The sequence below is a fragment of the Trachypithecus francoisi genome, unplaced genomic scaffold (genome assembly GCF_009764315.1).
Source record: "Trachypithecus francoisi isolate TF-2019V2 unplaced genomic scaffold, Tfra_2.0 Lachesis_group2, whole genome shotgun sequence".
NCBI classification, from domain to species: Eukaryota; Metazoa; Chordata; class Mammalia; order Primates; family Cercopithecidae; genus Trachypithecus; species Trachypithecus francoisi.
In genome coordinates, this window is record NW_022681465.1 from 101,228,786 (window position 1) to 101,251,018 (window position 22,233).

At 44.6% G+C, this 22,233-nt stretch overlaps 1 protein-coding gene and 1 pseudogene across 9 annotated transcripts in view; both read right to left on the bottom strand.

The window, feature by feature from the left end:
• Positions 1–22,233, bottom strand: part of CCDC125 (coiled-coil domain containing 125) — a 52,319-nt gene that overhangs the window by 11,820 nt on the left and 18,266 nt on the right. For 5 of the 9 annotated variants that reach the window (XM_033179764.1, XM_033179762.1, XM_033179765.1 and 2 more), the window contains exons 3-10: positions 20,785–20,846; positions 17,552–17,638; positions 16,300–16,377; positions 14,825–14,910; positions 11,534–11,616; positions 7,154–7,269; positions 2,947–3,054; positions 152–326 (exon numbers count right to left, since the gene is read on the bottom strand). In XM_033179764.1, the coding sequence (XP_033035655.1) occupies positions 152–326; positions 2,947–3,054; positions 7,154–7,269; positions 11,534–11,616; positions 14,825–14,910; positions 16,300–16,377; positions 17,552–17,638; positions 20,785–20,846 (795 nt within the window). The remainder of the gene's footprint in view (positions 1–151; positions 327–2,946; positions 3,055–7,153; positions 7,270–11,533; positions 11,617–14,824; positions 14,911–16,299; positions 16,378–17,551; positions 17,639–20,784; positions 20,847–22,233) is intronic. The other 4 variants (XM_033179771.1, XM_033179769.1, XM_033179768.1 and 1 more) reach the window with 1 other exon arrangement.
• LOC117065215 lies at positions 19,663–20,765 on the bottom strand (annotated as a pseudogene).

Sequence of the window (22,233 nt, forward strand, 5' to 3'; positions counted from 1 at the left end):
TCATAGTTGCTAAATATTTAAGTAAACCACAACCATATGTGAAGTTTCAATTATATTTGCCCACACTGGATTAAGTGTGCTTTATCAACTTGTATTATAAACAAAACAACTAAAATTACACCTACTTATTGCCATTATAATTCATAGTTACCATCCTCTTTAAGGTGCTTCCAATTCATCCATTTTGTTGCTTTTTTACACACGTTAGCCATTTGTGTCAATTGTAGTGCCTGGTCATTTTTCCTCATTAATTGTTGCTCAAATGCAATTCTGAAAGCATCTGCCATCACGTAAGCTTCTTCTTTACTCTTCTGCAAAAGTTCCAACTGGTTTTGAAAGAAAGTTTGGGAGGTGTTAGAGGCAAAACCAGAACAATTCTTGCTAAATCAAATTAACACACGCAATCTCCCTGCCTAGCACTGGTCTATTGCCTGTGTTTGATCTAGTTTATCTGCTTACACTAATTAATACTTGCTACTTCTGCAGTAGCAGTTTACCCTGATCCAGACGATCAGCAGTTTCCCTTGTGATGCCTGTCAACTGCCTGGTAATCTAACCTCTGGACCTCACTACCCCACGCAGGCCCTGTGTGTGTGTCCTGCTCAAGTCCTGGGAGAAAGGGCCCAGTATGACAGATAGGAGGATGCCAAAGGCTGCATTTCAACTCAGCTTTGGCCATTCCAGACCACAACACTGAAAATAATGATGAATACTACCTTTCAAATACTCCTCATAGATGACCTTGACTTTGATCAATGTAATCTCATGTTTTCCTTTTTCTTTTCTTGTTCCTTTTTCTTCTTCTCCTTCTCCTTTTTTTTTTTTTATGGAGACTCGCTTTGTCACCCAGGCTGGAGTGCAGTGTCGCGATCTCAGCTCACTGCAACCTCCGCCTCCTGGGTTCAAGCAATTCTCCTGCCTCAGCCTCCTGAGGAGCTGGAACTACAGGCACACGTTGCCACGCCTGGCTAATTTTTTGTATTTTAGTAGAGATGGGGTTTCACTGTGTTGCCCAGGCTGGTCTCGAACTCCTGAGCTCAGGCAATCCGCCTGCCTCGGCCTCCCAAAGTGCTGGGTTTACAGGCATGAGCCACTGCGCCCTGCCTTTCTTTTTTGTTTTTGAGACAGGCTCTCTCACTCTGTCACCCAGGCTAGACTGCAGTGGTGTAAACATGGCTCACTGTAACTGTGACGTCTTAGGCTCAAGTGATTCTCCCACCTCGGTCTCCCAAAGTGCTGGGTTTACAGGCATGAGCCACTGCGCCCTGCCTTTCTTTTTTGTTTTTGAGACAGGCTCTCTCACTCTGTCACCCAGGCTAGACTGCAGTGGTGTAAACATGGCTCACTGTAACTGTGACGTCTTAGGCTCAAGTGATTCTCCCACCTCGGTCTCCCAAAGTGCTGGGATTACAGGCATAAACCATTGTCCCCTCATGCTTTTCTTAATGAATGGCTACTGTCCAACTGTTGACTTTCCTATATACTTTAAAGACTTTATTTTGGGCGGGCGTGGTGCCTCATACCTGTAATCCCAGCACTTTGGGAGGCTGAGGCAGGCGGATCATGAGGTCAGGAGTTCAAGACCAGCCTGGCCAACATAGTGAAAGCCCGTCTCTACTAAAAATACAAAAATTAGCCAGGAGTGGTGGCAGGCGCCTGTAATCCCAGCTACTCAGGAGCCTGAGGCAGAGAATCACTTGAACCCAGGAGGCGGAGGTTGCAGTGAGCCGAGCCTGTACCACTACATTCCAGCCTGGGTGACAGAGCGAGACTCTGTCTCAAAAAAAAACAAAAAAATTAAAAAAACACTTTAATTTTTAAAAATTTAATTGTGTCCTATTTTATTCTATTTTAAGTTCTGGGATACAGGTGCAGGATGCAGGTTTGTTACCTAGGTAAACGCATGCCATGGTGGTTTGCCACACCTAAGGACTTTAAATTCCATACCTTCAATAAAGGTAAAACATTTTAGAATTATGGTCCATGTACTACTGTATTTGTAAGTAAAGACCAAATATAATGGCAGCTATCATTTGCATTAATGTCTGGCATGTTCCTGGTGCTGTGCTAAACATGTTATGTCTATTTCCTCACAACGACCATCCAAGGTAGTTATTACCCTCCACTTAACATAGTAGGAAAACTGAGACCTACCCTGTCCAAAGCCACACAGCTACTAAATGGTGGAACAAAGATGCAAACTTAGGTCTGGCTGGTACAAATGTTCCTTTCACTATGCCTTGCTGCTGCTGTTCAAATACACTCCATGCTTATCTCTCCATTAATCAGTGTTGCTGATCCTAGTGATTTTAAGCATAAATGTACATTTTCCTTCTATTATATAGTAATTTTAGGGCCATGTACAGATGAGAACAATATAAATTTTAGTAATATTAATTATACACTTAGGCAAACAACTTTAAGCTTCAAATATCATGCCAAATACTTTTTTTTTTTTTTTGGAGAAGGAGTTTCGCTCTTGTTGCCTAGGCTGGAGTGCAGTGGTGCAATCTCGGCTCACTGCAACCTTTGCCTCCCCAGTTCAAGGGATTCTCCTGCCTCAGCCTCCCAAGTAGCTGGGATTACAGGTGCCTGCCAACACACCTGGCTAATTTTTTGTGTTTTTAGTAGAGACGTGGTTTCACCACGTTGGCCAGGCTGGTCTTAAACTCCTGACCTCAGGTGATCTGCCTGCCTTAGCCTCCCAAAGTGCTGGGATTACAGGCGTGAGCCCCTGCACCCTGTCCCAAGCACTATTAATATTTGTATTTTGGAACCAGGTAAACAAAATCCAGTTAATAAGTTGATGCTATCACATAAAAACTAAGCGTAAGCTCCATAGTCAATAACTACTAAAACAAAGTTAATTATTGCAAACATGTCCATTTATTCTGCTATTAACAGAGAAACAAAACTAAAGCTTTTGCTGTTGTGATAATGCAATACCTCTTGTTTGAGCTGAAGAAGCAGTTTCCGAGTGGACGCTGCCATTCTGGCACAAGAACAGGGGTTCCCTCTGGGCCCATGACAAAGGCAGGCTCCGAGGACTGCAAGCTTTAAATTGAAAAACATTGCTCCTGTTACTAAGTGTCACAGTGTTTTAGCTGCACACAAACACAGGGGCATTTATGCACATACTCATGCACACTACTACTCAGGCATCTGATCCAAAAAAACTGGAAAGAAAAATAGAAGAAAGCTGAGACTGGAATCTTAGAATACAAATGGAAATTAACTACAAACAACGAAAAGAATGTCATGACTTGGAACACAAAAGGGAATTTTACTTTCCTTCATCTCACTCTTAAAACCTTTAATCCTGGCACCACTCTCCTATAGGTCTGAGTCCTTGGCAGGAGTTTAGCCTAACAATATGGTTAACACTAACATCCACAGCCCACCTTTCCTGTGACAGTGTGGCCCTGATGCCCAGCATTCACTACTGCCAGTTTCCTCTAAGGAGAGTCATTTACTCAGAAATGACAAGGGAATTTTAATATATCAATGAGAAAAACAGTCATCCCTCCACTCCTAAAAAAATTTTTTAAAATATGATTGATTCCTGTGTAAAAGAATAGAACTTTAGCACCATCCAAACTTATGCCAAGGATGAAGTTAAGCCCTGGAGATTTGAGTCAGGCAGCATGTTTGAAATTCTGCTTCTAGATTAGAGAGTAACCCTCTTCCTTGTTGCTCTTGTTGTGTAAATGAGGAGGAGAGACCAGAGACCAGACCTTTCTGCTTTCATCACTGACCTCTGTTATAGATTAGCTGTCTTATTTTCCTATACCTAACTCAGACTAGACGACTTTCAAAAGCACCCCAGGGCTGTTACATTTTCAGTGTGGAATGTTAAATATACCTTCCCCAAAAGAAAACAATCACCTCAACTAATTAGATCTCTGTAACTATGCACTAAACCATACCATCAAAAGATGTTGGAATTCTGTTAAACTTCCCTAAACATTGTCCATATAAGTCAGCCCAAACTTCTACACTTTAGAACACCGAGTTTTTTTTTTTTTTTTTTTTTTTGAGACAGAGTCTTGCTCTGTCACCGAGGCTGGAGTACAGTGGCGCACTCTCGGCTCACTGCAAGCTTCACCTCCTGGGTTCACATCATTGTCCTGGCTCAGCCTCCCAAGTAGCTGGGACTACAGGCCCCTGCCACCATGTTCAGCGAATTTTTTTAGTAGAGACGGGGTTTCACCTTGTTAGCCAGGATGGTCTCGATCTCCCAACCTCGTGATCTGCCTACCTTGGCCTCACAAAGTGCTGGGATTACAGGCGTGAGCCACCGCGCCCGGCCTAAAACACTGACTTCTTTGGAATCTGTGCCTCCCTGGGTGATCCATCCTCAACTTTTGTGCTTGAATAAACTCTTTAAACTAGATTCTGGCCAGGCGTGGTGGCTCATGCCTGTAATCTCAGCACTTTGGCAAGGCAAGGCAGGTGGATGACCTGAGGTCAGGAGTTCGATACCAGCCTGAGCAACATGGTGAAACCCCATCTCTACTGAAAATACAAAAACTAGCCAGGCGTGGTGGCTCATGCCTGTAATCCCAGCTACTTGGGAGGCTGAGGCAGGAGAATCGCTTGAACCCGGGAGGTGGAGGTTGCAGTGAGCTGAGATTGTACCACTGTACTCCAGCCTGGGCAACAGAGCAAGACTCCGTCTCAAACAGAAAGCAAACCACAAATACTTCCCAACATATTCCAGTATGTACCAATTTCACAGGGACATCTATACAACATAGTGCACCATATGTTTATTTTATTCTTCTTTATTTATTTTTGAGACGGAATCTCGCTCTGTCACCTAGGCTGGAGTGCAGTGGTGCAATCTCAGCTCCCTGCACCTTCTGCCTCCCAAGTTCGAGCTGAGATTATAGGCATGTGCCAACATACCCAGCTAATTTTTTTTTTTTTTTTTTTGTATTTTTAGTAGAGACAGGGTTTCACCATGGTGGTCAGGCTGGTCTCGAATTCCTGACCTCAAATGATCCACCTGCCTCAGCCTCCCAAAATGCTGGGATTATAGGTATGAGCCACTGCAGCCAGCCTGTGCCATATTTATTTACTTATTTATTTATTTTTTTGAGATGGAGTTTTGCTCTTGTTGCCCAGGCTGGAGTACAATGGCGTGATCACGGCTCACCGCAACCTCAGTCTCCCAGGTTCAAGCAATTCTCCTGCCTCAGCCTCCCAAGTAGCTGGGATTAAAGGCATGTGCCACCACGCCAGACTAATTTTGTATTTTTAGTGAAGACGGGGTTTCTCCATGTTGGTCAGGCTGGTCTCAAACTCCTGACCTCAGGTGATCCGCCTGCCTCTGCCTCCCAAAGTGCTGGGATTACAGGCATGAGCCACCGTGCCCGGCCCATATATTTTAAAGTTACATATGGGCTAGGTGTGGTGGCTCACACCTGTAATCCCAGCACTTTGGGAGGCAGAGGCAGGCAGATAGCTTGAGCCCAGGAGTTCCAGACCAGCCTGGGCAACATGAGACCTTGTCTCTACAAAAAAAAAAGAAAAAAAATTAGCTGGGTGTGATGGTGTGCACCCGTAGTCCCAGCTACTTGGGAGGCTGAGGTCAGAGGATCACTTGAGCCCACGAGGTCTAAGCTGCAGAGAGCTATGATTGTGCCACTGTACTCCAGCCTGAGCTACAGAGTGAGGCCCTGTCTCAAAAACAAAACCAAACCAAAAAAAAAAAATTAAAGTTTTGTGTGGAATTTACTATAAAATTGTTGTCTAAGCATCTTCCTGTTGCTGTACATTTCACATGGATGAGCTGACATAAAATATAATCCTATTTTAGAGGCTTTTCAGAGAGTAAAATTCCACTGCTTCCCTTAGTATAAAGGCCATTTCGGAACATTCTTTCTCACATCAACGATAACCGTGAAGCACGGGGTGAGCTTTCAGTTGAGCTGAATGTACAAATGGTGGATCTGTGGCAGAAAGGTCTTCTCCCTTTTCATTTTCCTACTCCTGATAACCGCCCATGCCTAAGTTGCCAAAAGCAACCAAGACCTGGGAAGGGCCAATATAAATCGCGACAGGCTTCGGCCAGGACCCCTGACTCCCAGTGCTACTTCTTACTCAGTGCTCCCTCATCAGCTGGGTCCGGACCCTTGTTCCTGTCTAGCTGGAAGTAAGGCTGGCCCGCAGTCTACTCAAGAGTATCATAAAACACCCTGTCCCTAAACTTTCTTTAAGCTGTTTCTTGTATTTTTCCTTTTTGCTATTACACTAGTTTTCCACCCATGGCAGCAGAACATGGTGCTCAAAAGCACAGACTCTAAGCTCAGTCTACAGGCTGCAAATCCCAGCTCCACGACATACTAGCTGTGTGACCCCAGGCAAATTACTTAACCCCTCAATGCCTCTGTTACCTCATTTGTGAAGTGGGGATTATAACAGTACCCACTTTATGGGGTAGTTGTGTGGACTAAATATATCAACGTATGTAAAGCACTTAGAACATCATCTAAACTTGTTCAGGACTTTGCAGGTATTTGCTATTATGATTACCAATTTTCCTAAGTTCTACAATAAGTGCATGGCTGCCCCCTCTCACTCTACTGCTCCATTATTTTTGTTGAGTCCCAGGCCCCTTCTGACCTCATTAGCCAAACTCCCACATTGCCAGCCATTGGCATTGCACCAGCAGATTTTTATTCTGAACCTGGCTTTACCACAGATTGACCTTGCCACCTCAGGAAAGTAACTGAACTAATTTGAGCCTTAGTTTCCTCTTCTCTAAAATGGGGATAATACCTGCTTTGCAGCCCTCACAAGACTCCGATGAAGGTCAGATACAACAATGTGTGCGAAAGCACTCAAATGGTAAGCCCCGACCCAGGTGTGAGACATTACCAACACAGCTTCCGCTAGAACCGTAAAGATAAGAAATAAACGGGGCAGAAGTGGCCAGCACACTCCCTCATGTCCAACAGTGTCCTGTATGAAGGGCATGGAACCAGCAAGACTGGAAGAGCCGACCTGGGCAAACCCAGGGGCCTCTCTCACTCTCATCCTCAAATTGCTAATATGTGCTATCCTAGAACATGTACACAAGGGCAATGGGGCAAAGAAAAGGAAAGTAGAAAATGTCCCTTCTGTTCAGCTTTTCCACATGCTTACCTACCTCAAGACCTGAAGCCTCTGCAAAGTCACTTTTATCACAGCACATGTTTTCCTGAGCCATCTTCTGCTGTTTGATATCAAGCATGGCAAGGGCCTCCAAATACTGTTGATTCAAAACTAGGAAGGGCCATATGAGAAAATATTCATTATGAAGCCTAACTCCAGCCTCATCCAGTCTAGTTACCCCAACATCACATACTCATTTCGTACAAGCAATACACTACCCACAAGATCTGGCTCCATTCAGAAAACCTATCTGATAGAATAGTGAGTATCACATAAGATCATATATATGTAATACTAGATGAGATGATGTCATTTCCATTTATGGAAAAGCATCTTAACTTTGCAACTGAAGTCAGATTCCTATTTCCTCTTGGAAAATTTGTAGGATTTTCCAAAAGGGAATGTGTAAAAGCAAATTATTCAGAGACTTTATGGTTAGTGAGAAAACTGGATGGTGAGATCTCATATATTGTATTCATGTCAAACGTATCAGCTATCCAAGCTCTATCAGGTTTTTATATTAGGAGTTTTCACAAGAAGATCTCAAACCAAACATTTAAAACAAGAGGGGTCCTGCTGTCTACTGGAGAGCAGAAAACAGAGTCTTTTCCCTGTCACTGCAGGGTAGAGTGTTAGGACAGAAGGGGAGGACTTGTGATTGTGAGCAGCTCCTGTCCTGAACTTATCTAACACAGGAGACATCCTTATCAGCTGGAGTCCCTGGTGCTGAGAAGCACCAGCTGTGTGTGCAGATTTCAGCTGGAGGCATTTATACGACTCAGCTAAGACATAGCATAAAGTGCCGCTCTCAGCCCCAGGGCCTAATTTAGAGCTTTTTTTGTCCTTTTCTTCTTTTTTTCCTTTCTTTTCTTTGTTTAAGAGACAGGGTCTTGCTCTGTCACCCAGGCTGGAGTGCAGTGGTCCAATCATAGCTCACTGCAACTTCAAATTCCTGGGCTCCAGGGATCCTCTCACCTTCACCTCCCAAGCAGCCAGGAAGTTGCAGTGAGGCGAGATTGCACCACTGCACTCCAGCCTGGGTGACAGAGCAAGACTCCCTCTCAAAAAAAAAGCCAGGTGCATGCTACCATGCCTGGCTAATTTTTGTTTATTTTTTGTAGAGGAGAAGTCTTGTTATGTTACCCAAGTTGGTCTCAGACTCCTGGCCTCAAGCAATCCTCTCCCTTTGGCTTCCCATAGCACTGGCATTACAGGCATGAGCAACAGTGCCTGGCTTGTGTTTTGTCCTCTTCAAGCCACCTCTTTAATTTCTGCTAAGAAGAAAGAACCAGCCTCTTCTCTAAATTTTTAGGGCTGGATGCAGGGGCTCACACCTGTGATCCCAGCACTTTCGGAGGCAAAGGTGGGAGGATTGCTTGAGCCCAGGAGTTGAGCCCTCACAAAGTGAGGCACCCCCATCTCTACAAAATTTTTTTTTAAATGTTGCACTTTGGGAGGCTGAGGCAGGCAGATCACCTGAGGTCAGGAGTTCAAGACCAGCCTGGTCAACATGGTGAAACCCCGTCACTACAAAAAGACAAAAATATTAGCTGGGCATGATGGCAGGTGCCTATAATCCCAGCTACGCAGGAGGCCAAGGTGGAAGAATCACTTGAACCCAGGAGGAGGTTGCAGTGAGGTGAGACTGCACCACTGCACTCCAGCCTGGGTGACAGAGTGAGACTCCATCTAAAAAAATATATATATATATATTTATTTATTTATATATAATCTGGGCATGGTGTTGGGTGTCTGCAATCCCAGCTACTCAGGAAGTGGAGGCAGGAGAATCACTTGAACCTGGGAGGCGGAGGTCATAGTGAGCTGAGATTGTGCCACTGCACTCCAATCTGGGTGTGGAATTAGCTGGACATGGTGGAACATGCCTGTAGTACCAGCAGCTTGGGAGGCTGAGGTGGGAGGATCTCTTGAGCCCAGAAAGTGAAGGGTGCAGTGAACTGAGATTGGGTCACTGCACTCCAAACCGGGCAACAGAGCAAGATCCTGTGTGAAAATAAATAAATAAATAAATAAAATATGTAAAAAGTTAACGTCACGTCAGACACAGTGACTCACGCCTGTAATCCCAGCACTTTGGGAGGCCAAGGTGGGTGGATCATTTGAGGTCAGGAGTTTGAGACCAGCCTGGCCAACATGGTGAAACCCTGTCTCTACTAAATATACAAAAATTAGCCAGGTGCGGTGGTGGGCACCTGTAGTCCCAGCTACTCGGGAGGCTGAGGCAGGAGGATCGCTTGAACCGGGAGGTGGAGGTTGCAGTAAGTTGAGATGGCGCCACTGCACTCCAGCCTGGGCAACAGAGTGAGACTCTGTCCCCCCTCAAAAAAAAGGCCAGGTGCAGGGGCTCACGCCTGTAATCCTAGCACTTTGGGAGGCCGAGGCGGGCGGATCATGAGGTCAGGAGATTGAGACCATCCTGGCCAAAATGGTGAAACCCCCATCTCTACTAAAAAATACAAAAATTAGCTGGATGTGGTGGCATGCACCTGTAATCCCAGCTATTCAGGAGGCTGAGGCAGAAGAACTGCTTGAACCCAGGAGGTGGAGGTTGCAGTGAGCCAAGATTGTGCCACTGCACTCCAGCCTGGCGACAGAGTGAGACTCCGTTTCAAAAAAAAAACAAAAAGTTAACATCAAATATCTTAGTATCCTGGCATCAACTTTCATCATAAGGTAGATCATTATATAAGAGATATATAACATACAAATTATACACACACATATATATATATCATTTCTACTTAGGTTCTTCAAATATCAGGTGCTCTACCATTTTGCTTCAAGTGAAAACTAAATAAGGAGAAAATGGGGAGAAATTGCTTAATGGGTATGAGATTTTACTTTGGAGTACTGGAACTGTCTGGAACTAGAGAGAGGTGGTGGTTAGGCAACTTTGTGAATGCCACTGAATTGCTGACTTATTTTCTTGAGACAGAGTTTCCCTCTGTCACCCAAGCTGCAGTGCAGTGGCACAATCACGGCTCACTGCAGCCTCAACCTCCTGGGCTCCAGCAATCCTCCCACTTCAGCCTCCCAAGTAGCTGGGACTACAGGCCAGTGCCACCACATCTGGCTAATTTTGGTTTTTCTGTTGTTGCTTGTTCGTTTTTTGTTGCTGTTGTTGTTCTTTTGAGACGGAGTCTTGCTGTGTTGCCCAGGCTGGAGTGCAGTGGCACAGTCACGGCTCACTGCAAGCTCCGCCTCCCGGGTTCACCCCATCCTCCTGCCTCAGCCTCCTGAGTAGCTGGGACTACAGGTGCCCACCACCGTGCCCAGCTAATTTTTTGTATTTTTAGCGGAGACAGGGTTTCACTGTGTTAGCCAGGATGGTCTCGAGCTCCTGACCTCGTGATCCACCCACCTTGGCCTCCCAAAGTACTGGGATTATAGGCGTGAGCCACAGCACCCGGCCTGTTTGTTTGTTTTTAATAGAAACAAGGTTGGCCGGGGGCGGTGGCTCAAGCCTGTAATCCCAGCACTTTGGGAGGCTGAGACGGGCGGATCACTAGGTCAGGAGATCGAGACCATCCTGGCTAACACGGTGAAACCCCATCTCTACTAAAAAATACAAAAATCTAGCCGGGCGAGGTGGCAGGCGCCTGTAGTCCCAGCTACTCGGGAGGCTGAGGCAGGAGAATGGCGTAAACCCGGGAGGCAGAGCTTGCAGTCAGCTGAGATCCGGCCACTGCACTCCAGCCCAGGCGACAGAGCGAGACTCCGTCTCAAAAAAAAAAAAAAAAAAAGAAACAAGGTTTTGCTATGTTGCCCAGGCTGGTCTCAAACTCCTAAGCTCAAGTCATCCTCCTGCCTTGGCCTCACAAAGTTCTGGGATTACAGGCATGAGTCACTGTGCCTGGCAAGAATTGTTCACTTTTTTTTTTTTCTTTTTTTAGATGGAGTCTCACTCTGTTGTCCACGCTGGAGTGCAGAGGCACAATCTTGGGTCACTGCAACCTCTGCCTCCAGAGTAAAAGCGATTCGCCTGCCTCAGCCTAATGAGTAGTTGGGACTACAGGTGTGCACCACCATGCCTGGCTAATTTTTGTATTTTGCGTAGAAATTGAGTTTCATCATGTTGGCCAGGCTGCCCTTGAACTCCTGACCTCAGATGATCTGCCCGCTTTGGCCTTCCAAAGTGCCAGGATTACAAATGTGAGCTACTGCACTCAGCCAGGAATTGTTCACTTTTAAATAGTTTTATGTTATGTGAATTTCACCTTGATAAATTTTCTTAAATTTAAAAAGCCTAAATGATACATTTATTCCCTCTATTATGCTTAATGTATATTATTTCAAAATACTAGCATGTTATCTTTATTGATACATGTGCTCTTAATACAAAAATCATCATTACCTGCATTGTCAGACTTTAGCATTTTAATTTCTTCTGTTTTCACTTTCAAATTCTCTTTGAGGACTGCATTTTCACAGTTTAGCCTGGAAAAAAGTAGCCTTCAAATAACTAAAACATTAAAACTTCCTTGCTGAGTGAGAATATTTTTATTGCCATAATTGGAACACAAAAATCTAAATATAGTTTTTCCTACTTCAAAATAGTCTGGAATTTACATGTATCACAAAAATAAAAACAATTTAAAGGAATGTGGTAAGATTTTTTTTTTTTTTGAGATGGAGTCTCACTTTTGTCATCCAGGCTGGAGTGCAGTGGCGTAATCTCAGCTCACTGCAACCTCCACCTCTTGGGTTCAAGTGATTCTCCTGCCTCAGCCTCCCAAGTAGATGGGATTACGGGTGTCTGCCACCACACTCAGCTAACTTTTGTATTTTTAGTAGAGACGGGGTTTCACCATGTTGGCCAGGCTGGTCTTGAACTCCTGACCTCAAGTGATCAGCCTGCCTCAACCTCCCAAAGGGCTGGGATTACAGTTGTGAGCCATAACGCCCAGCCAAGATTTTAAACATCCTCTTTTTTTTCTTTTTGAGATGGAATCTCATTATTTTACCTAGGCAGGAGTACAGTTGTATGATTTCAGCTCACTGCAACCTCCATCTCCCAGGTTCAAGTGATTCTCTTGCCTCAGCCTCCTGAGTAGCTAGGATTACAGATGCCTGCCACCACACCCGGCTAATTTTTGTATTTTAGTAGAGAAGTGGTTTCACCATGTTGGCTGGGCTAATCTCAAACTCCTGACTTCAAGTGATCTGCCCGCCTCGGCCTCCCAAAGTGCTGGGATTACAGGCGTGAGCCACCGCGCCCAGCCTAAACATACTCTTAACCCTTCTTAGTTGAGACATAATCAGAACCAGAAATATTTCTAAGCCATCCGTTTTGCATACTCATTCTCTTTACTTAATAACCATTTGAATATCAACTATATGCTTAGGTCACCTTCAGAAACTTACACACATAGGTCCTCATGTAAACTATGGACTTCGGGTAATAATGATATATCAACATTGGTTATAAAAAATGTACCACTCTGGTGGGGGATGTTGTTAGTGGGGGAGGCTGTGTATATGGGAAATCCCTGTACCTTCTGCTCAATTTTGCTGTGAATCTGTAACTGCTCTTAAAAAAACAAACAAACAAAAAAAACCAACAAAGTATTTCATAAAAAAAAGATACATAGAGTACACCTATGTTCATAGCAGCATCATGCAAAATAGCCAAAAGGTAGGTAACTCAAGTGTCCATCAAGAATGAATGGATAAACAAAACGGCATACATACCTAACATGGAATATTATTCAGTCTTTTTTTCTGGGGGGGGGATACAAGGTTTCGCTCTGTCACCCAGGCTAGAGTGCAGTGGCCCAGTCTCAGGTCCGTGTAGCCTCTACCTCTTGGGTTCAAGCAATTCACCTGCCTCAGTCTCCTGAGTAGCTGGGATTACAGGTGCATGCTACCATGCCCAGCTAATTTTTGTATTTTTGGTAGAGACAGGGTTTCACCACATTGGCCAGGTTGATCTAGAACTCCTGGCCTCAAGTAATCCGCCTGCCTCACCCTCCCAAAGTGCTGCGATTATGTAGAGAGTCAAAAGCCAGAGGATGGTGACAACTAGGCTATATGATCAAACAGCAAACTGTTCATCATGAATGCAGGATGTAGGCAAACTCACACTTGCAACTGCCACCAGAAGGTTTGCTGAGGGCAGTCACTCTCTGGTGCTGTGCTCCTTGAGGTTATCTACTGGAACATCTGGAGACTACTGTTCAAAGAATGCAGTTGTGCAAGCCTGCACCGAGTCAAGCAGCTGACTGACAACCACCTCCTCCCTATCTCCTTTACTCAATAAATATGAATGGCGCTAAAAGCTCAGAGCCCTTGTTCACTAGAACAAGGAGCCCCCTGACCTTCTTCCAAACATACTCTTTTGTCTTTATTTTTATTCCCACATTCGTCCCCCTTTGTTCAGTCCAACAGGGATTGGGGCCACGATAGGATTACAGTTGTGAGCCAAGACGCCCAACTGTAATGACTGACTTTAGAGTAAATGTATAATTTAAAGTTATTAATAAACTCATACAAATAAAAGAGTTGTTCCAAAGAAATTTTTTCTCTCTTTGGAGCTGATTGTCAGAATATAAAAATTTACCATCTTAACCATCTTATTTTTCATCTTTTTTTTTTTTAACAAGATGAGGATCTTGCTATGTCATCTACGCTAGTTTTGAACTCCTGAACCAAAGCAGTCCTCCCACCTTATTCTCCCTAAGTACTGAAATTACAGGTGTGAGCCATCATGCCCAGCTCCTCAAAAGATTTTGTTTGAAAACAACAAATAGTTCCAATTCTAAAATAATTCTTGGCCGGGCGTGGTGGCTCAAGCCTATAATCCCAGCACTTTGGGAGGCCGAGACGGGCGGATCACGAGGTCAGGAAATCGAGACCATCCTGGCTAACACGGTGAAACCCCGTCTCTACTAAAAAAATATAAAAGACTAGCCGGGCGAGGTGGCAAGTAGCCGGGCGAGGTGGCGGGCGGCTGTAGTCCCAGCTACTCCGGAGGCTGAGGCAGGAGAATGGCGTAAGCCCAGGAGGCGGAGCTTGCAGTGAGCTGAGATCCGGCCACTGCACTCCAGCCAGCCCGGGAGACAGAGCGAGACTCCGTCTCAAAAAAAAAAAAGAAAGAAAAGAAAAAAAAATAATTCTTACACTGTATTTTAAGATAGAGTTTATACTATTTTGGTTTTTGGTTTTTGGTTTTGTTTTATTTTTGAGACACGGACTCACTCTGTCATCCAGGCTGAAGTGCAGTGGCGCGATCATGGCTCATTGCAGCCTCCAACTCCCAGGCCCAAGTGATCTTCACACCTCAGCTTTCCATGTAGTTGGGGCTACAGATGCAAGCCACCACACCCAGCTATTTTTTGTATTTTTGTAGAGATAGGGTTTCAACATGTTGCCCAGGCTGGTCTCAAACTCCTGGACTCAAGTGATCCTCCTGCCTCAGATTCCCAAAGTGCTGGGATTACATGTGTGAGCCACTACACCCATTCTATGCTTTTTTTTTTCTTGAAGGAAAATTAACTCTAACAGAAAAATATACGACTAGTTAGTGGATAAGCAATAAAAATTTTATAATCTTTTGCACTTGGCTCAAAGAAGAAAGCATAAATTACTTTTGAATTACATACATTTTAAAGGTTGTCAAAGAAAAATAATGGAGTAATATACAAACCTGTCATATTTTTGGATCCAAGATTCCTCTATATTTTTAAATCTATTATGATCAAATTCTATTTCCCATTGCAAGGCATTTATTTCCTACGGAAAGAAAATAGTACCTTCATGGCAAATTACTAAAAATAAATCATTTCAGGACATTGTGAATAGCTGAAGTAAATCATATAATCAGTTCTCAGAAATGGTTTAAAGAGAAAAAATTAAGTATTGCTCATCAAGTATCTCTGACATTTGTAAACACATATAACATGCCTCTTTAGCACTCAAAACAACTCTGCCAAAACTCACTTAACATAGAAAAAATTTCAAATTGTTTGACTTCAAAATTTGCTGGACTGCTACACCTAGATTTCTCAGTGCCCACCTCCGCTGCATGTAGAGACCTCAAGCAAAATCTGCTTCTAGAAATCTCAGCTCAACAGTTCCATCAAAGGAGAACACACCAAGCACAGGAGACATGACCATCTAGGATGATTCCTAACTATCTTTATAGTGACGATGAGATAGTCAGAAAGACGTATGTTCTGCCAGGCAAGGATAAGGATTAAAAAAATTTTTTTGGCCAGGCGCGGTGGCTCAAGCCTGTAATCCCAGCATTTTGGGAGGCCGAGACGGGTGGATCACGAGGTCAGGAGATGGAGACCATCCTGGCTAACACGGTGAAACCCCGTCTCTACTAAAAAAATACAAAAATCTAGACGGGCAAGGTGGCGGGCGCCTGTAGTCCCAGCTACTCCGGAGGCTGAGGCAGGAGAATGGCGTAAACCCGGGAGGCGGAGCTTGCAGTGAGCTGAGATCCGGCCACTGCACTCCAGCCCAGGCGACAGAGCGAGACTCCGTCTCAAAAAAATAAATAAATAAATAAAATAAAAATAAATAAATAAATAAATAAATTTTTTTTTAAGAAGAAAAATGGGCCCGGCGTGGTGGCTCACGCCTGTAATCCCAGCACTTTGGGAGGTCGAGGTGGGCGGATCACGAGGTCAGGAGATCAAGACCATTCCGGCTAATGTGGTGAAATCCCGTCTCTACTAAAAACACAAAAAATTAGCCGGGTGTGGTGGTGGGCACCTGTAGTCCCAGCTACTCCAGAGGCTGAGGCAGGAGAATGGCGTGAACCTGGGAGGCAGAGCTTGCAGTGAGTAGAGATCGCACCACTGCACTCCAGCCTGGGCAACAGAGCGAGACTCCATCTCAAAAAAAAAAAAAAAAAGCAGAAGAAGAAAAATGAGAAGTACCAGTTTGGCAGGCCTCCTACTACTTAACATGGGGAAATAAAAATAACCTGAATTCATTGTGCACATGACAATCTGTTTTAGACTGCAAACTCCAAAAGGGAAGACCATCAGAACTGAAGCACACCTAGCAGAGGGTATGCACAAACGACAGATCCATTAGTATGGTGAGTTTAGGGAAATTATATTTAAAGCTTATTGAATTCAATAAGTCTACACTAAAAGCACCAAATACCTTCTCCAAGGATCTCTTTTGTTCCATAGTTTTTTGAAGCACTGCCTGCGTATGACTTGTGGCTTTGCCAAGTATTGCCTAAGAAAAATAAAACTAGCATCATTATAAATTAAATTTGTAATCACTCCTATGTACATCATGAAGTTCTCTTTTATTTTAAGGCAATGGAAAATTAAGATGAATTGAGATAAGAATTTCACAGTGACCACCTTTTATGGAGAGTCTGATAGTTCAAAAGTCGGGAGATCTTGGTTTGGCTCTTTTCCCATGAAGGTGGGAATTAATGAATGAATTCTCCACACAAAGTGTTCAGAACAGTACTATTCATTAGTCAAAAAGTGGAAACCACCTAATATGGTTTGGCTCTGTGTCCCCACCCAAATCTCATCTTGAATTGTACTCCAATAATTCCCACATACTGTTGGAGGGACCCAGTGGGAGATAATTTGGATCATGGGGGTGGTTTCCCCCATACTGTTCTCATGGTAGTAAATAAGTTTCATGAGATCTGATGGTTTTATCAGGGGTTTCCACTTTTGCATCTTCCTCATTTTCTTTTGCCACTGCCACGTACAAAGTGCCTTTCACCTCCCATCAAGATTCTGAGGCCTTCACAGCCATGTGGAACTGTAAGTCCAATTAAATCTCTTTTTTTCCCCCCAGTCTTGGGTATGTCTTTATCAGCAGCATGAAAATGGACTAATACACCACCCAAATGTCCACCAACTGGTGAATGCATAAGCAAAACATAGTGCCTCTACACAATGGAGTGTTACTTGGCAATAAAAAGGAAGAAAGTACTGATACATGCTACAACATGTATGAACCTCTAAAACATGCTAACTAAAAGAATCCCAATGCAAAAGAATCCAGTCACATATCTTATGATTCTATTTATATTAAATAGAAAAGGCAAATCTACAAACAGAAAGTAGATTACTGGGGATAGGGGTGGGAATGAGGAATGACTGCTGATGGGCACCAAGTCCCTTTTTTGGTGTTGGAAATATTCTAAAATTAGATTATAGTGATGGTGGTACAACTCTTATATCTTATATCTAGTAAAAATGAATTGTAGTATACATTTACATGTGAATTTCATGATATATAAATTATAAAGTTCTTAAAAATATACACACTAAAAAAACCTTCAACTATATTAAGTCCTTCTGTTTTGGTTTTAAAACTTAAAACCATATCAACATTATTACTGGAATGTGTAAGTAGTGAAAGCTTAAAAACAACTTCTTACCATGCTTTGAAGAATTTTCAATGCTTCCTCTTTACCTCTGAGTTGTCTTTGAGATGCCTCAAGTTCAGTTTTTAAAATTTCTACCTCCTGAGGACAGAAAGAAAATTAGTCTTCCTATCTGCAAGATATGCAACCCTAAAATTATCAGTTTGGCTAGTCTACATTTACCCTTGGCTCAAAGCACTTACAAATGAGGCTGAAGATTCTTCTAGACTTAGTGAGTGAACCAGACATACTAAAATTGAAAGCCTCGGCCAGGTGAGGTGGCTCACACTTGTAATCCCTGCACTTTGGGAGGCCGAGGTGGGTGGATCACCTGAGGTCAGGAGTTCACAGCCAGCCTGGCTAACATGGTGAAACCCCATCTCTACTAAACACACAAAAAATTTGCCAGGCATGGTGGCGCACGCCTGTAATCCCAGCTACTCTGGAGGCTCAGACAGGAGAATCACTTGAACTCAGGAGGCGCAGGTTGCAGTGAGCCAAGACTGAGTCACTGCACTCCAGCCTGGGTGACAGAGTGAGACTCTGTCTCAACTAAAAAAAAAAAAAAAAGGGCCGGGCGCGGTGGCTCAAGCCTGTAATCCCAGCACTTTGGGAGGCCGAGACGGGTGGATCACGAGGTCAGGAGATCGAGACCATCCTGGCTAACACGGTGAAACCCCGTCTCTACTAAAAAATACAAAAAAAAAACCTAGCTGGGCGAGGTGGCGGGCGCCTGTAGTCCCAGCTACTCGGGAGGCTGAAGCTGGAGAATGGAGGCTGAAGCTGGAGAATGGTGTAAACCCGGGAGGCAGAGCTTGCAGTGAGCTGAGATTGCGCCACTGCACTCCAGCCTAGGCAACAGAGCGAGACTCCGTCTCAACAACAACAACAAAAATAGCTGGGGATGGTGGCTCACACCTAAAAAAAAAAAAAATAGCTGGGGATGGTGGCTTACACCTATAAACCCAGCTACTCCAGAGGCTGAGGCATGAGAACTGCTTGAACCAGGGAGGTTTTTGAGACAGAGTCTCACTAGGTCGCCCAGGCTGGAGTGCAGTGGCATGATCTCAACTCACCGCAACCTCCGCCTCCCAGGCTCAAGCGATTCTCCTGCCTCAGCCTCCCGAGTAGCTGGGATTGCAGGCATGCACCACTACTGCCTGGCTAATTTTTGTATTTTTAGTAGAGACGGGGTTTCACTATGTTGGTCAGGCTGGTCTCGAACTCCTGACCTCAAATGATCCACCTGCCTTGGCCTCCCAAAGTGCTGGGATTACAGGCGTGAGCCACTGTCCCAGCCCCAGTTGGCTTTCATGTTGTTTACATACTGAGGTTGCAGTTCCTTATGCAGGGACTCAAGGTAAGGAGGCAGCTGCAGGTCCCAATCCAATGACTAGTGTCCTTATAAATTGAGGGAAATTTGGACCCCGATTCACAGGGAGAAGGCCATGTGACAGGCAGAGGCTGGATTTCTGCAGCTACCAGCCAAGGAACACCAACGACTGCAGCAAGCATCAGAAGCTAGGAAGAGGCAAAGGACTCTCCTCTAAAGCCTTCAGAGGGAGAACGGCCTGCTGAAACTTTGGTTTCAAACTTCAGCCTCCAGAACTGAGAGCAAATAGATTTCTGTTGTTTTAAGCCACTGGTTTGTGGTACTTTGTCTCGGCAGCCGAATACAGTAGCTTTCACAGGAAGAGTCCCAAACACACACTAAGGTGGGCTTCCTATCTCCCAAAGGACAGGCACCCCTCGCAGAAACTGCAATTCCCACCAAGGCAGTGGGCTCCTCAGGCCGCTGGAGACTCTGGGCTTCTGACTTTAATGAGGTTACATTAAGTCAGATTGTTTGAAGCCACACATACAGGGAAAGCAGGTGGAAGGAAGTGATCTTACTTTCTGAAGGAGGAGATAAGAGAAGTGGGGTGGAAAGGAGAACTGGTGTGCATGTTTACATAAGTAGCTTCTTTAAGAGATGAGGTGGATAAGAAACAGAGGAGGCCAGTTGAAAAGGATGAGCTCTCGAGTGTGGTTCAGCAAGAATATCTGGAAAGCCACCATTTGCCTTCCCCACAGATTTGGTACCATTTAAACAAAGTATCTATCAATGGACTTTTTTCACTTGAGAATTTTTTTTTTTTTTTTAATCAAAAGTCTCTTACTGGTCCTGCTTGCATGAGTAGCAGTGACCAGGGGAAAAGGGAGAGGAACCAGCCAGCACAGGGAGGGGTCATCTCCACAACATTCCATTTATACACAGAACTAAACAGACAAGCACAGAGTCATTATTGCAGTTACAAGTCGGCAGCAAGGAAAGTGGGAGGAACAGGTGGGGAGTAGGGGTGTTGTTAAAAAATACAGGTCCCCCCAACAACTGGGGTGCCTGGGGGGAACTTGGTCTGCTTCAACCCAAGAGGAATCAGAAGCTCAAAAGCAGTTTGGGAAGGCCAGAACCATCAGGGATGCAGGGAGGAGGAAAATCCAGGCGGTGGGCGGGGGTCTGTTTGGCAAATGGGGTGAAGGGATTGCCCTTCTCCTGCTGGGATCCCCCAACCCCTCCTATCTGGCAGGAAGGGGGCAGCCTGCAACCCCCGAGGACAGGTGTGGGGCTGCCAGATGCTCCAGGCAGGGGGCCAGAAAGGGCTCATGAAGGCTTGCCTTCCAGGCAGATGACCACACTGCCCCCAGCTTCTCTGCCAGGGTGCAGTGGTCCTTGACCTCCTCATAGTATTTTGCTTGTAATTCTTGCTTGATCCCTGTCAGCTTCTTGTTGATGGCGTCCTTGGAGCTGGTATTGATCATTTTGCTCTTAAGGGGCACAGACTCAGGGGCCCAGAAGATAAACACCAAGTCCTCCTTCTTGCTCTCCTTGGTCTCGTAGGTTGCGTCACAGAGGGCGTAGTGGCAATCCATCCTTATCTGGCAGCATCTTGACAAAGGTGGCATAGGGGTCGTCGACAGTCTGGCCCACATCGCCCACCAGGATCTCCTTGCCCTCCTCCAGGATGATGTTCTTCTTGTCCTCACTCAGGCAGAAGAGCACCGCCTTCTTACGCTTCCTCACCTCCTCTGGCATTGAAGACTTACACACCTTCATGTCATTGAACACCTTGATGACACTATCAGAGACAGCCACACCGGAGGCCATGTTTCCGGAAGCGAAAAGGAGAGGGCATGGAGAGCCGCAGAAGACGAGAGCACTGCAGCCGCTGCTGGGACCCAACTAAACCAAGAATTTTTGTAGTACCTACCTCTAAAGTTTCATGAAGACATTGCCTTAATTCTTCATTTGACAATTCTGAATTCGAATCTACTTGGGGGGGAGAAAAGAATCTATTAGGGGGAAATTTTTGAATTTTTTAACTAATTAAACATAGGACATTTGTTTACAAATTACCCAATACAGGCATCCCCTAAATTGCAAAGAGAAGAAAATTACAATAGACCACCAGGTGCGGTGGCTCACACCTGAAATCCCAGCAATTTGGGAGGCCTAGGCGGGCAGATCACTTGAGGTCATGAGTTCAAGGCCAGCTTGGTCAACATGGTGAAACCCCGTCTGTACTAAAAATACAAAAATTAGCTTGGCATGGTGGTGCCTGCCTGTAGTCCCAGCTACTCGAGAGGCTGAGACAGGAGAATCGCTTGAACCCAGGAGGCGGAGGTTGCAGTGAGCAGAGATTGTGACACTGTATTACAGCCTGGGCAACACAGTGACTCTGTTTCAAAAAAAATTTTTTAACAGACCATACTATGGTAAAAATATGAGTGTAAACATTTCACAAATGAAAAGACACATACTGTACTTTTGAATACAAAAAATTTTTAAATAGATTCTAAGGATCGCTTGAGGCCAGGAGTTAGAAACAAGCCTAGGCAACACAGACCTCCGTCTCTATGAAATGTAAAATAAAAAATTAGCTAGACATGGTGATGTGCTTGCTGGTAGTCCCAGCTACGTGGGAAACTGAGGTGGGAGGATCACTTGAGTCCAGGAGTTTGAGGCTGCAGTGAGCTATGACTGTACCACTATCCTCCAGCTTGAGCAACAGAGCAAGACCATCTAAAAAAACAAAAAAGGACTCTCAAATAAAACAGATGTTAATGAGTTGGTTAATTACTACATTCAAATAAAAATATAGAAAAACATGAATATTGGTGAGTAAAATAAATAGATTTTGTTGTTTAGGCTTAAGCTTGAATGATGTAGTGGTATAAATATATAAGAAATAACTTTGGCTGGGCGCAGTGGCTCACGCCTATAATCCCAGCACTTTGGGAGGCCGAGGCAGGTGGATCACTTGCGGTAAGGAGTTCAAGACCAGCCTGGCCAACATGGTGAAACCCCATCTCTATTAAAAATACAAAAATTAGCTGGGCGTGGTGGTGCCTGCCTGTAGTCCCAGCTACTCAAGAGAGTGAAGCAGAAGAATTGCTTGAACCCGGGAGGCAGAGGTTGCAGTGAGCCGAGATCTCGCCATTAGACTCCACCTGGGCGACAGGAGAAAAAAAAATTTTATTTTTTTTCTCAAAAAAATAAAAATAATAAAAATAATAACCTGAAGGCTGGGCACGGTGGCTCACACCTGTAATCCCAGCACGTTGGGAGGCTGAGGCAGGCAGATCACCTGAGGTCAGGACTTTAAGACCAGCCTGTCTATATGGTGAAACCCTGTCTCTACTAAAAATACAAAGTTAGT